The sequence below is a fragment of the Pogona vitticeps genome, chromosome 5 (assembly GCF_051106095.1).
Source record: "Pogona vitticeps strain Pit_001003342236 chromosome 5, PviZW2.1, whole genome shotgun sequence".
Lineage (NCBI taxonomy): Eukaryota > Metazoa > Chordata > Lepidosauria > Squamata > Agamidae > Pogona > Pogona vitticeps.
The window spans coordinates 44,135,832-44,149,998 of record NC_135787.1 but is presented as its reverse complement, the minus strand read 5'-3'; the positions used below and the strand labels follow the sequence as shown (position 1 = coordinate 44,149,998).

General features: G+C 45.1%; 2 protein-coding genes across 5 annotated transcripts in view; one reads left to right on the top strand and one right to left on the bottom strand.

The window, feature by feature from the left end:
* The window catches only part of LRBA (LPS responsive beige-like anchor protein), a 456,729-nt gene that overhangs the window by 248,452 nt on the left and 194,110 nt on the right, over window positions 1-14,167 (top strand). For all 4 annotated transcript variants that reach the window (XM_078394767.1, XM_078394766.1, XM_078394768.1 and 1 more), the window contains exons 38-39: window positions 5,733-5,879; window positions 8,344-8,480. In XM_078394767.1, coding sequence (XP_078250893.1) covers window positions 5,733-5,879; window positions 8,344-8,480 — 284 coding nt within the window. The remainder of the gene's footprint in view (window positions 1-5,732; window positions 5,880-8,343; window positions 8,481-14,167) is intronic.
* Window positions 11,437-13,393, bottom strand: MAB21L2 (mab-21 like 2). The gene has a single exon (XM_020781317.3). It carries the CDS (start codon window positions 13,122-13,124, stop codon window positions 12,045-12,047), a length of 1,080 nt encoding a protein of 359 aa, XP_020636976.1. The 5' UTR covers window positions 13,125-13,393; the 3' UTR covers window positions 11,437-12,044.

Genomic DNA, 14,167 nt, shown 5'->3' with positions numbered 1-14,167 from the left:
TATTATACCCTCCTTGTGATTGTCTTATTGCTAATGATCTGATATATGAGTACAAATCTTAAACCATAATGTAGAACCATAACCCATAACTTATTTTTCTTTGAAAAGCAGCTCTGTACACACAGTGCAAGCTGAGTTTCAAACTTGTAGGTGTTCTATATACGTACTTATGTTTGTTGATACCTGCTGTTTAAAGAAAAAAGTACCAAAACTAACCTTACAGATAAGCCCACAAAGGTCCCTAGCCTCCAGTGCTTCTGCTGATCTGTTTTAAGCTGGCACAGACAGCTGCTGCAGTGGCCTGCTATAGTTTCTGCCTTGGGCACAGAAGGGAGTTTCCTCCCTCTGGCAGCCCTTTTGGTTCTATATGAGAGGCAGAACATGCCATTCCCTCGTGTGAAAACCTGGTGGCTCACCTGCATATAGTTCCATGTCAACTTTAGTTTCTAGGCCAAATAACACCATTGTCATAAGCATAAGAACACAAGAAGAGCCATGCGGGATAAAAGGCCAACCAGATGTCAATGGAAAGCCCACAAGCAGGGCATAGTTGTGGTCATGCTTTCCAGTATTTGGTTTGAAATAGAGCACCGCACATGCATTAGAAATTGTCTCTTTGATACATAATTGTGTTTGTGCTTCTTTTTGCCAAAACGATATTAGAGTAGGCCATGCCAAAATTGGGCCCTATTTGTCCTTGCCATGTGTTGATGTCTTGTATTTACTCAGATAACCCGGAGGGTGGACCAAATGGAGTGGGAGGGCTTACATAGTGTTACAGCAAGCCCATAGGCACCAGGAAATGCGTGAGTCCCTGCAAAAGCATTTTCATTTATAACTTGCACCATAGGTATTGATGTAAATGGACCACATGATGGTAACCCCAGTTCAGTTACTGACAAAAGAGAACTGGAGAAAATTAGGATTAATAGTAAACGTAGGATTTCCCCCCAAAGATATTCCTCTAAGTGCTATATATATAATGTGTGCATGTGCGTGTGCGTGTTTGTACACGCACACTTCCAAATTGAGTTTTAACTAAATGAAAGAGGTATCTGTAATTTAAATGGTAGTATTTGTCTGTTAAAGCAAAATGTTCACCAATGTGGAGAATACAGTGGAATTGTCCAACATGTGCAAGAATGTGCTGATTTTAAAGGTGCATTGTGTACCAAACTACAGCCACAGGCTGTCAGAATTTATAAACATGTTTGTTATCTGCTTCATTTTATTTTATCCTCGTAGTTGTCTTATTCTAATTAAAAATAAAATTCCTCTCCAGAAAGCTATTAGGCCACTGAGAATTGAATGTTAGTGCATGTGTTGTGTATTAGAATATTGTAGGTAATTTTACTGCTGCTAACCTAAAATCCTCAAGGGGGAGTTAATTACAGGAAACCTTTTTAAATATCAGCTGCATATTTTCCATGACAAGAGGTTTTTCAGCTCTCATTGAATAATTCCAGAACCAAGGTTTTGTTTAGTTATATTCACTGGTACATTTTAAAAACAAGGGTGGGGGTGGGGTACAGAGAAACTCTCTTCTCCTTTGCCCAGTGCTGTTTCTGGTAAACAAACCTTTCTACATCAGAAAAAGATTACGGGTTTGGAGAAAGTTTGTGAGATAACAAAATTATACTTTATTACAAGTTCAACTTGAGTATTTTAAAAAGAAGTGATGTAGAATCCAACTTCATGTTTGTCTATTGTGTTACTGTTAAGAGTTTTATTTCAAAGTTACGTTCACATGTTTACAGAGACAATTAAGCTTTATGTATGGCCACTAGGGATTGCCTTGCTCTGTAAATGTTTGCAGATTAAAGGTTTTTAAAAATAAGCTCCTGGAACCTCAGGCCGTGCATGGCAGTAATCAAAAAGTAATGAGCAATGTGTTGAAGCTGGTTGGCCAGGATGTGTTTGGCATATGTTTCCAAAATGAAACCTGGTCCAGTATATTGCTTCTTTCTGTAACACTAAAAAAATAGGCAAAAGTCTTTTGCTCTTCTCAGTATTAGAAATCTGAATACATTTCCTGTACTTTGCAGCTGTAACATGGAGAGTAATAGTGAGATAAGTAGGGAATTGCTGCCTCCTATCTGTTTCCTGTTGTTAGCTGAAAGTGCAAAGAAAGTGCCTTAAAACATACAAGGATGGCAAAGTTTAAAACACAGTGGGGGGTGCTTTCTTCCTTTGCAAATCTGTTCCAAAAAGAAACAAAATGGACAGGTGTATGCATTTTAAAGCAGAATCTTTCAGATATTAATATTATTTCAAGAAATATGCAGCTACATATCTTCAACTAAAATGTGTTTTTGGATAAAAGAATTATTCTACATTTGGCTGGAAAAAAGTGGCATTCTGCTTAATTAGGTTGTTGGGAAGAAAGAGTGTCAGCTTGCCCTCAGTACCTCCCAGTCTCGTCCATGTTTTTACAGAATTCCTATAAAATTTAATAGAGCTTAGTTTGTAAGTTTTCTTGGGCATTCATCCCAAATTTAGCCGGAGGAAAATTCACTTGCTAAAATTCAGTGGTGTTCTTTTCAGCTACACCGGCTTTGTAGGATTAGGGATTGATAACACACCATCTGAATTTGAATTCTCTATAGGGTTTAAAAATTCACAGATCTGTTAATGCTGATAACCTTTCCATCCACATCCTGTAAGCTTCTGTGTAAAGCTAAGTGGCTTCTTGTGCTGGAGTGATGGTGTTGGTACTGTCTAGGTGAGGAAAGGAAAGGAGAAAGTAATGTTGCCTGTCGGATGGGAAGCTACCGTGTTGTTCTCTCTCTCTCCCCCCCCCCCGCCCATTGAAGAGTGCAAGAGTGCATAACCGAATATCTTATTTTCACCCTTGGTGAAAAGGAGGGGTGGTGGATAGAGCTGGTGGTATCCTGTCTCCACAGAGAGAGGGCAGGCTAGCTGGCACTCACAAAGGCCTTGAGTCACAGCGCCATGTGACTTAGCTGCGCTGTAAAGCTTCATTGAATTGAGTGGTGTTTCCTTGTGAGTAAGCAGGCCTGGGGTCGCGGTAGGCCGGTCGCCCTCCGAGCCTTCGGGGCAGCCTAGCGCTGAACTGCGGAGTAGGGTGAATTATTTATAGCCCATTTGGGAGCGACGCTCCGAGAGCTTAACCGGGGAGGGGGCGCTCCCGTGGCCCCTCAGAGGCGAATCCGCTCTATGTCGGATGGGCTTCGGCTTCTGCTGTAGACTGGGAGCCGGTTTGAAAGTGGGGGTAACATTCATTCCATCGTGTCTCGTTCTTCTGTAACAACCACCAGAAGGGCAGGGCACTCGTACCGGTGGAAAGGCAGCAGAGGTTCTGGTTCAAAGGGGCTCTGTGTGTGTGTGTGTGTGTGTGTGTGTGTGTGTGTGTGTGTGTGTGTGTGTGTGTGTGTGTGTGTGTGTGTGTGTGTGTGTGTGTGTGTGTGTGTGTGTGTGTGTGTGTGTGTGTGTGTGTGTGTGTGTGTGTGTGTGTGTGTGTGTGTGTGTGAGAGAGAGAGAGAGAGAGAGAGAGAGAGAGAGAGAGAGAGAGAGAGAGAGAGAGAGAGAGAGAGAGCGAGCTCTTCGATTTCTGCAACCGGGTCTTGTCAGAGAGCCAGGCGACCTTTTTTCCTCGCTTGCTCTTAGGCAGCGGGACCCGCCCGCCCGCCGGGAACACTGGCCGCGTCGCGGGCTTTTTGCCTATGAAAACGGAGCGCAGCGCGAGCTTTTTCGGCTCAAGTGTGGACGGCGGCCTCCTTTTCATTTTGCCCTTCGTTTTCGGTGCTAGCAGGATTTGGGTCCCCTGAAAAGAGAAGGGCTGTCCTCCTCCTCCCCACATTTGGAATAACAACTCGCAGAAAGCTGCTGGGGTTTACTTAATGCTTGGCTTGCTTGCTCCTGAGCTGATGCGGCTTAAGCATTTTAAAAAGGGTCCAGTTGTTGGGTTGAACGGGAGAGAAAACCAGAGGGCTGGTTAGGGCAAGATAGAAGTTTCGGGAGTGGCCGTGGCGGCCTGAATGTCGGGCCAAGAAGCGAGGGAAGCCGAGAGGATTCTCCTAATTCGGAATACCGAGTCGTTACTTGGTCCCAGAAGTTTTCGCCTCTTACGCCTTATACACAATAATGATGGTGTGTTTTCAGGTCCATTCCAACCTTTTCGATGTTTCCTAGAAATAGAAATGGTTTGCCATTCCTGCGAGGCAGGCAGAGTGGGGAATTGAACTCCCCACCGTTGGTTCTGCAGCGGGGCACCCAACTCGCTGAGCCCCCTACGCTTTATACGAGCCCCCCCCTTTCTTCCCAAGGTTGTCCAGTGGAGGCGACTGCAGCCAGGTCCCCGGACCCAAGTGTGAGCCGGACTTGCTGTTTGCAAAGCGATCCTTCCTTCCCCCATTAACCACACTAACCTTACGCATCGTTGCTTAGAAGGGAGTGCCGTGGTGTTTCGGGTTTCCTTTCAGACAAATGTGTTTAGGATTGCTACTCTACAGTGTCACCCTAAGTTAGTCCCAGCTCGCCCACTCCCGGGCGTGTCTGTTTGGAATTGCAGGTCTCCTACGTGCCCGTTTTCTGCTACGCGGGGCTCAGGGAGGCTTCGCGGCTCGGGGTCTTGCCCGCGGCGAAAGAGCCCGCGGCCGACAAGGGAAAGGGAGCGGGTCGGCGAAGCGGGCTTTGACAGCTCCGGTCTGCCCGGCCTGGAGGGACGCAGGTGGGGGCTGTGTGGCGACCAGTCGGCCGTAAGTCCCCGCCGAAAATTGGCGGCCTCCTTTGAGACAGCCCGCCTGAGAGAAAGCAGCCGAGGGAATCCCCGGGAAGAGACGGCAGCTCCTTCTGACGTCTCTCTGCCAGCGGCGGGGATGGGAACGGGCGCAGCCCTCTTTCGGGGGTGGGCTGTGCGCGTTCAGCGAACGGGGCTTTGCTGCTGAGTCCCCGTTCGGCGGCAGGCGCTGATTCTGGTGTCCCTAAAATGCTGAATCCCGCCCCCTTCCCAAAATGCGGGGACCGGTTTGGAGCCGGGCTTAAGTCACAGACGATCCTCTGACATCCCTGGCCCGATTTAGTTGGGTCTCCTCTAAACGTTGCTTAAATCTGGATTGGACCCAATAATTTGCTCGTCATTTAGATGGCCTGCTCGGTTTAAACAGATATAGGCTTGCTTGGGTAATTTTTGGGTATATCCCTTTCGACCCTTGAGAACGACCCGAAGTCTAACAAATCTATCGTTTGCTTGGAAACAAGCCCCACTGAATTTGATGGGGCTCGCCTCCAGGTATGCGCTGGCAGCCGCGGTCATTCAAAGGGGTAGGACTGTCAGTTTCAGTACAGGGGAGCAAGGTATATATGTACTTACTTTTTGACGAGTGAGGAAAGGGATGCATATTCCCCCCCCCCCACACCGTGACTTGGATCGAGTGGGGAGAAGGACGCACAGTGTTTTCATTCTTAAAATATTACATCTAATAGTGCATTAGATCGTGTTCTGTGGGGCTAAAAACGCAGAGCCCGGAGTCTTGGCTAGGTTTAATCGGATTACATGTGTTTCTGCCGGCTCCTCTCTCCCTATCTGCGGTGTTTAAAGCCGGCTGGTTGCCTGGCTGACTCGCCAGCGGATCTACAGTATTCCCAGCTGAGTTCTTTTTCTTGAGCCTTCGGTGTATCTCCGTGAGCAAGGTTATTTTCTCCCTCCCGCCTCCTATCGTAACTGTTGCCCCAGAAGGCTGATTGACAGGCGCGTTTCTCTTTCATTTCAGCTCCAGATGAAGATGTACTTGTTAAAGGAAAGCAGTCTATCAAGAGTCAGGCTCTAGGAAATCAGAACTCGGACAGCGAGATTCTCCTGGAAGGCGACGATGATACCTTGTCATCCGTTGAGGAGAAGGAACTGGAGAACTTAACTGGTAACATCAGCTGTCTCTTACCTCCTCCTGATGGGGCCTCCTTAGCGGTTAAGCTCCCTCTTCAGCATCATCCCCTTCTTTGCTATAAAGGGAGAGCAAGAGTAGATGCTCTATCCCATCATCATGTTAATAGGGATAATTTTCTTGTATTAAAATGTGGAGTTCCCTCCATCTGTAATAAATGGAGGAACCTTCATATTTGGAGATAGCACATGTGTACATAGATATACAGGGCTTCTGTATGTGTCTACTATTTAGGGGGCCGAGGAAGCTTCTCCCACTTTTTTCTTTCAACTGGCCCTAGTGGTCCAGCAGGCTAGGACTGTCTATCAGTCTGGCAAAGTCAGATGTAAGGGTTTATAAATTTATAAACGCAGAAGCCATTCTGTGATCAGGCTAATGCTCTTAAAACATGTGGTGTAGCAACTTCTTCTTTTTTTGTAACAAAACTTTTGTTTTTATTTATATTTACTGAAAATTGAGTGTTTTTATTTGTCTAGTTGGTGCTAAAAATGGACATCATGGTACATCTCCCATCTTTATACATTTTATATAAATCTCACCATTCCTGTATGCTACAACCACAGATCTGAGACCATTTTATCTTTCAATTTAATAAAACTTTTGGTCCATCAGCATGCCCTCAAATGAAGACTGTCACTTGTTTAAATTCTATTTCACTGGAAACAGCAGAAGAAAAAGTGTTCATTGTGATTTACGCAAAGAAACTTAAAATCTTATTGAAGTTCATTACGCACGGCACCATCTCTTTGGCACCTTATAATAAAAACCAAACATGAAAATATAGTCTAATGTCAAAGCAATATACCAGTCAGTAAAACGGCAACATTATTTAGAGAGGCTCTTGTTGAAAAACCCCTTCAATAGACCTGCAGGAGACTCCAGTCCTCGTCTTTCCTATCCCCCCCACCTCTTTCTACATTTGTTGCTTCTGCTAATGCATTCATACTGTAATAGAGGTGAAAGGGGAGTTTAATTATATAATCTTGACAATGGCAATAGGATTAAGAAGTAATCCTTGCTAATAAAGTAGTATGGGTTAGAAATGAAGTTGAAATTGTCAGGGGTTTTCAGCAGGACCTGAGCTGTCCTAGCTCTTGCAGCTGTCTGCTTGCCTTGTAATTGAATGTCTGAAAGTGATTGAAAAAATGTTATTTCTTCCCTGCATTACATGCTAATGTACAGAGGGCAAAGGGAGACAGCAAAAGAACACATAGCTGCTTATTTCATCCATTTGTGGGAATGAGCTTTGGGAAATCACGGCAGTAGTGCAGCTATCAGATGCCCATCTGCAAACACAATGTACGTGTACACTGGGAATAGAGGGCAAAGCTGTTCTGATCTCAGCAGAGCATCTCCTCTATTGTCCTACTGGCACACATTGAGATTGATGCAAGATTAAAGACCATCACACCTCCTAACAATTGACAGAAATGACAATTCATCAGAATTTTTTTTTGGGGGGGGGCAGTTATTCACCCATTGATTACCTAAGCGTATGTGCACCTCATTTATACACACTTTATTAATACAAAAGGGTTATGTGTCACATATGCAGTTTTATAGTATTTCTAAACAAAGGCCAGCAGCTGATAAAGGCACCCTTTGTTGGCATCAGTGTTTTCTGCTTTTTAATCAGTCAGATGCCAAATATAACCCACTTCTCTTTTCTGGGCCTGCATATTGTTAGATCTGTGCCCAGTCTATTGTTTTGAGTAGTACACTGATCTGTCTCTGTGATAAGCCCTGCGGAGATGCGATTATTCCAATAAAAATTCATTCATTTGGAAACCAGTGCTCCAGCTGTTTACTCCCACAGTCCCTGAGCTGCACTAATACTGCAGATTCTTTGGAAAAACACTGAACAGGCGGATGGAACCCACATTTCAAATAGTATACTTCTCAATCTCTTAACAGTGGGTAATACTTAATTTTTGAACAATTGTTTTTTGGGCAGGTGGCCAGGCATGAAAATAAAAATCTGTGTATGGAATTCTTAGACAACTCTCCAAATAGACGAATAATCAGGACATTGTGGGCCGGACTGGATCTCAGCATGCACAAGCGAAACTAATGTTTCCCATCCAGCCTTCCTTTCTTCAATTTGCTTTATTGTTTTGAGCATAAGGTTTGGTTCTGAAGTGTTTCAGAACTTCTACACAAAGAAGAGCCACCTAGATGGGCATACATAATCAGCAGCATTACTTTCAGCTGTAGTTCAAATACTTGGCAACACGGCAAATGCATTACATGTGTACTTCAGGGGTGAGTTAAGAAAAAAAAAATCATTTGTAAAGCCAGTTTTTTTTCCTATTAAGTTCTTCATATAATGGAAGTAAATAAAAGAAGTCATATATGTTTATATTTGTGACATATTTTGTGCTCTCTGTTCAGAGCATGCAAAACAAGGTGTTGGGTTGTCTATCTTTTTTCCTTTTGATAGGTCCCGTGAGTCTGTCTACAGCAGCACAGCTTGTGGCTCCCTGTGTAGTAGTGAAGGGAACACTTTCCATTACCGCCTCTGAACTGTATTTTGAAGTAGATGAAGAAGAGCCCAGTTTTAAGAAAATTGACCCCAAGGTAAGAGATTTTTCATCCCTCTGATGCACTAACCCAGGTGAAAAATTACAAGAAGCCTTTAATTTTCATCCAGTCCCTTTGAAAATCTACTGGATGCAAGTTTTCCTATATATGTGTGGGTTTGCAGTTTGTAGAGCTTTCATACAGGTAACACACATGTAAGTATGAGAAAAAATACGTCCTTTTAGTTTTACTACTAAATTGCCTTGTAGAGCAGAATCTTCCAGAGAGGTAGCTTAAATACAGTTACTTCAGAACAAGAGGACGAGTGAGTAAGAATTTAGCAGTGCTGTTTGTTAAAGCCTATTTCACTTTGTTTCCTCTCCTATTTGATGCTATAATAGGACATTAGTTATACTTTTGCTGATTTCCTGTTTTTTAAAAACACTGTATCAGAATTCAGTCAGAACTTTGTTCATGTTTACTGAGAAAACATAATTCTAAATTGGTAATGCATATACTTTATGAATTTATGTATATATTTAGCTGGGAAATCCAAATATGACTTCTCCAGATAAATGCATTCATTTAAATGGCAGCAATATGGTAATACAGCAATATCACAATGTAGAATCATTACTACAAGGAAAATCTAAACCTGTATTCTCCATAATAGTGAAATATGATTACTAAGTGTGTGTTCTTATAGCATTCTAATACAGAAATTTGCTTATTTCTGAATTTTACTGGAAGAATTAATTGCTAAAATATACAGCTTTTTAAGGGGGAAAGAGAACAAAAGTGAAAGACAGAAGTAATGTAATTATTTGCTCTATCACTTCAGTTTTATTGTCTTTCATAAATAAATGTTTTTTTCAAAAATGAATAGATTTTTGTCTTTAAAAAGTGGCTGTAAGTTTTTACACTTTATATTTTTTACATTAAAGTTTTTTCCCTTCAGTAACAGGTGTTAGTTAAAACTGACATTATTTGAAGTACCTCAGCTTTTCAAATAAATAATGTGCAAGTGAGGAATTTTAAGCTGTTGAATAAATCCATTTTTTGCATATGACATTATTTTGAGACCAATTAATATTAAAAGTAAACTACAGTAAAGTAAAGCTATTAATAAGTGGTGATGGACTTGATATGAACTGTTGTGGCTTGGTTCACTGCAGCATTAGAGACTTCAGTACATATTAACATCAAAAAATGTGGCTGTCTGGTTCTTGCACATCACAAAGGATCTCCCCCCTCATGTATTTCTTTTCCATTAAAAAAAAAAAGACAAGTAGCAAGATAATGCATAAAAAGTAGGCAGCTATATTAATTTAATATAGAAGATGGAAAGCTTTTTGAGAGAGGCTAAGAACAAGCAATTGGTTTCCTTTAATGAAAACTTTCTGAACTATTGTTATTTTGCTTATGAAGTAATGTGTTAGCACAACCTAATTATCTTACAAGTACTGGCATTTTCCCATGTTCTTTCCCTCTTCTTTCTCTGGGCAGCTAGAAGCTTCAGTAGCAACATGGCCCCTTTCAGTATCAATCTTGCAGTTGTTTAAATCTCTGTTTAATTAATAGAACTCCTTTTGATACATTCAACTTCTCTGTGTGTTTTTCTAAACTCCTGGAAAAGAAAATATTGTGACAAGATTTTGAAGTAAAACCTGTACTGGGCATAGCCTAGCATCCCTGATAACATCAAAGTTTATATTCCTACTGCTAGACTGTTTTCAACAAGGAAGCTGTAGCCCTGTGAGCAAAGCAGCTCTCCTTAAATCAGAGTGGAGAAGGGGAGGGCAAGATCTGGCTTCATTCTGGGCCCTTTCCAGGCCAGATCATTCCAAAAGTAAACTCATTCCAGTATTAATCCATACCGGTTAATGAAGAACAATAAATGAGTAATTATGCTAAGAGATACATTTATATATAGGTTAAAAAAGGAAGTAATAGTGCTTATGTGGTAGAATCTCAACCACATCTCAGGACTTTGCCTTTTAGACTAGTTTGGTGTGTTTATATTTCTGATGAATAAATGTCCCCCAAAGTTTTAAAAACACCTAGGATTCCTCCCATTAAAAACGAAAGTAGTATTTTTTTTTTAAACAGCAACAACCATACTGCGTAAGACAGCAGCCCTGTCTGTGCTTACCTGAGAGTAAGCTCCAGTGAAATCAGTGTTACCTACTACCAAGTATGTATGCATTGGATCAGGGTAGACTTGACAGAAAAAATGTGTTAAAAATGGCCCAACCCTACATAGTGTTGCATTTTCTTAACGTGATAGATCGTCTGTAAAAATTGCAAGGTTTTTTGTTTTAATAAAACCTGTAACAATAACATGCATCTGTCTTTTCAGAAGGGCAGAAATCAGTTGAAGTGCTTTTTAAAAATACATTGCCAGATACTGCTATTTAAATATGAAAATGGGTGGCTGTCAGCCTTCAAATGAAATCCTAACAAAACCTTCTGGGATGTGTATCCCTTGTTTAGTTCAGCGCCCATCCGCCCCGAGGCAGGCTGTGTTTAAAAGTCAAAGGAACCTAATGTTTTCGTAAAAACAAAATGGAAGTTTTAGGAAATTTATTACTCGGAGTAAATCCATGTGGCTTTAGAATTCAAAGCCTTTTTGGACTTGGTTGTTTTACTCAAGCTGTGGTAAAATGGAAACAACCCACTTGGGCCAACGAAGAGGCAAACGAAGAGACAGACAGATTTGCTCTCTCCTTGTAGCAGGAAGCAGATCAACTGGTATGTTGGCCCCCAAACCTGATCGAACGGCTAATTCCGGGTAAATTTATATTTAAGGCTTCCGAGTTGTTTTTTAAAAAACCAAAACTTCTCGCTCCAGTATCTGCATGTTTAGTTTAATCGCAAATAAAAAAGGTTCAGATTACGAGTTCTTTAAAACTCGTGCTGTTTTGTTCCATTGCCATTTTTAACACAGTGCTTTTCTTGCAAAACTCTCTCTTAAACTGCCTGACTTTCAGAACAAATACACACCAAGGCAATATAAAGTTAAAATCCTTTTTATTATTACCATCACTGTTTGCAACAAGTCGATTTAGGGAAGGGCAGGGAGGCTGGCCATATAATCTGTCATTGGCACTCGCATACATAGAACATCAGGGAACTTTTTTTTTTGTATCTCTGGCTTTTTTGTGGCTTTTTCCTTTCTTTCTTTGCTTTTTAGAGAAAAGAAATGTCTACATACAGTTAAATAATTTTGTTTTTCACTTGGTGACAACATTCAGGCAAACGATCAAGGAAGAGAAGAATGAATGACATACACTTAATATGGGGGGAGGGAGGAAGAGAAATGAAATGAAATGTACCTCGAATTTCGCGTGGTTGCCGCGAAGTCCCATCGCTGTTTTTACTGTCTTTTTAAAAAAGTTTATTTTTCGGGGCGTGGGGGAGAGAAAGAGCCGCTTTGAGTCTTTTGTATTAGGAGGGTTCCCCTCCCCCTCTCTTTTGGATGTTTAAATAAGAGTTTGTGGCCCTTCGCAGTCTCACTGGTCTCTCCCCTCTTCCCGGGCTTTTTCCTCCTCCTCCTCCTCCTCGTTGTTCTCGTTCTTGTTTGGCGTCCCTCTCGGTGTCTCGCCCGGGCCCCCCCTCTTCCTATAGTTTGTCGAGGCTTTTGGGGTTGGTGAGGATCTCCCGGGCGAGGCGCCAGGTCTGCTTGGCGGCGCTCTCGAGGGCCGAGTGGGGCTTGCCCTGAAAGAGGTCGAGGTTGGGCAGGAAGTAGTGCGGGCAGCGGCGGCACTGCAGGCAGGAGATGAGCTGGAGGAGGATGCCGTTGAGGCGGTCGCCCAGGCACGCCTCGTCCCAGTCGGTCTCCCGCGGGTGCTTCTCGCACTCGTAGAGCAGCAGCGTCTTCATGTGGTAGTTGTTGAGCGGCTGGCCCGGCAGCTCGAGGTGCCGGTCGCGCAGCGTCTTGAGCACCGACAGGCACTTGTTGCGGCAGCCGCCCAGCAGCAGGCGGTTCTCGGCCTCGCCGAACTGGAGCACCCAGGCGTCGCTCTCCGCCGAGCTCTGCTTGCCGGTCAGCGAGTAGCACTCCTTGGAGAGCAGGTTGAAGCCCTCGGCCTTGACCTCGGCCACCCGGTTGGGCCCCGGCCAGGGGATGTGCGGCAGCGGCCACTGCGCCGCGCTCCGCGGCCAGATCCCCGTGCACTTGAAGGCGGGCGTGATCTGCACCACGTAGCGCTCCCGGATGCGCAGCTTGACCTCGCTGGTGTCGGCGATCATCTTGACCACGTCGCGGTAGCTGCACTTATCCACGGCCTGCGCCACCAGCGTCTGGAAGCGCGAGCGGATCTTGCGCGCCGACAGGTAGCCCGAGGCGGTGATGAACTCCACCCAGAGCGACATGCTGCGCTTGCGGCCGTCGCTCAGCTTGAGGACGGCGCAGCCCGGGAGCGAGCCGTCGTCGACGAAGTTGAAGACGCCCATCTGGTTGAGGTAGAGCACCACCTCGAACTCGGTGGGCGAGATGACCTCCAGGCCCTCGTAGCGCGCGTCGATCTCGCTCAGCGAGCTGATGAAGCGGGGCTCCTGGACCTCCACCTCTTTGAGCACGTCGGAGACCACTTTGCACACCTCGCGGATGGTCTTGGCGATGGCCGCTTTGCGCGCCTGGCAGCGCTCCGTGTAGTACTTGTTCAGCTGGTACACCAGCTTGGCTTGTGCCGCGATCATGTTGGGGCACACGTCCGGGCTGTACACCGGGCTCTCGCAGTACGTTGACGGATCCAACGCCGCCGCCGCCGCGCGCGCGGGCAGATGCCGAGCCCGCTCCGCCCGATCACCACCTCCGGGGACGACGACGACGACGAGGAGGAGCACCGACGAGGGCACCGCGAGAAGCCCGCTCCACGGCCAGCGGCCCGGGCCGAAGGGCGCAGGCGGCGGCGGCAGCAGCTGCGCTCTTCCTCCGGCTGCAAAGTTTGAGCGCTTTGGGTGGTTGGTTTACATTTGGAGCTGCGCGCCGCGACCAGCCTGCCCCGCTTGGAGGGCGCTTCAGTCCTTCATCCGGGAGCTCCTTCCGTCCTTCTTACTCCAGGAACTTGGCTTCCAGCTGCAAACAGAGTCCAAGTAAGGCAGGCAGGGGCAGAGGTGGGCGCGGGCGGTGCCAAGAGGCAGAAGAGTCGGCTGCCTGCCTGCCTCCGTCGTCGTCTCTCCAAGCCGTAGCAGTGGGAGGGGGGTGTGCGGCAATTCCTCCTCCACCCCCGTTTTCGGGGTGGTGGTGTCGGTTTCTTTCTAGAGGCCTTGTATGAAGAACTCACCGGCGTGGAAACCTCTTCCTTTTGTCCTCCCTCCCCTCTCCTCCTTTATTCTTACTGTTATTGTTAATAATAAACACAACCCAAGGCATCTGATCTGTGGTCATTCATTTCCCCTTTTGTTCTGATTTGTTTATAGGTAAATTTGTCTTTGTCCTGAATATATTTTCTTTGAAGAGCAGGAAGAGTGCTGTGTATGTGTGTGAGAAAGAGTGAGTGAGTGTAGCTTTCCGCTTTCCAGGTTCCCCCTCCCCCCCTCCGCCGCCGCCGCCGCCTCCTGTTTTCCGCTTCCTTCCCCCTCCCACCTTTGGAATTGGATGCCGCCTCTCTTGTTACTTTCCTGCGCCTCGCATCCTCTCCCGGCATGAACGTCTGGAGGTCTCTGCGTTTGCTTGTGACTCTTGTTTAGTTTATGAATGGTCCCAGGGCCTTGCTGAAGGGAGGCGGAGCTCCGGAATC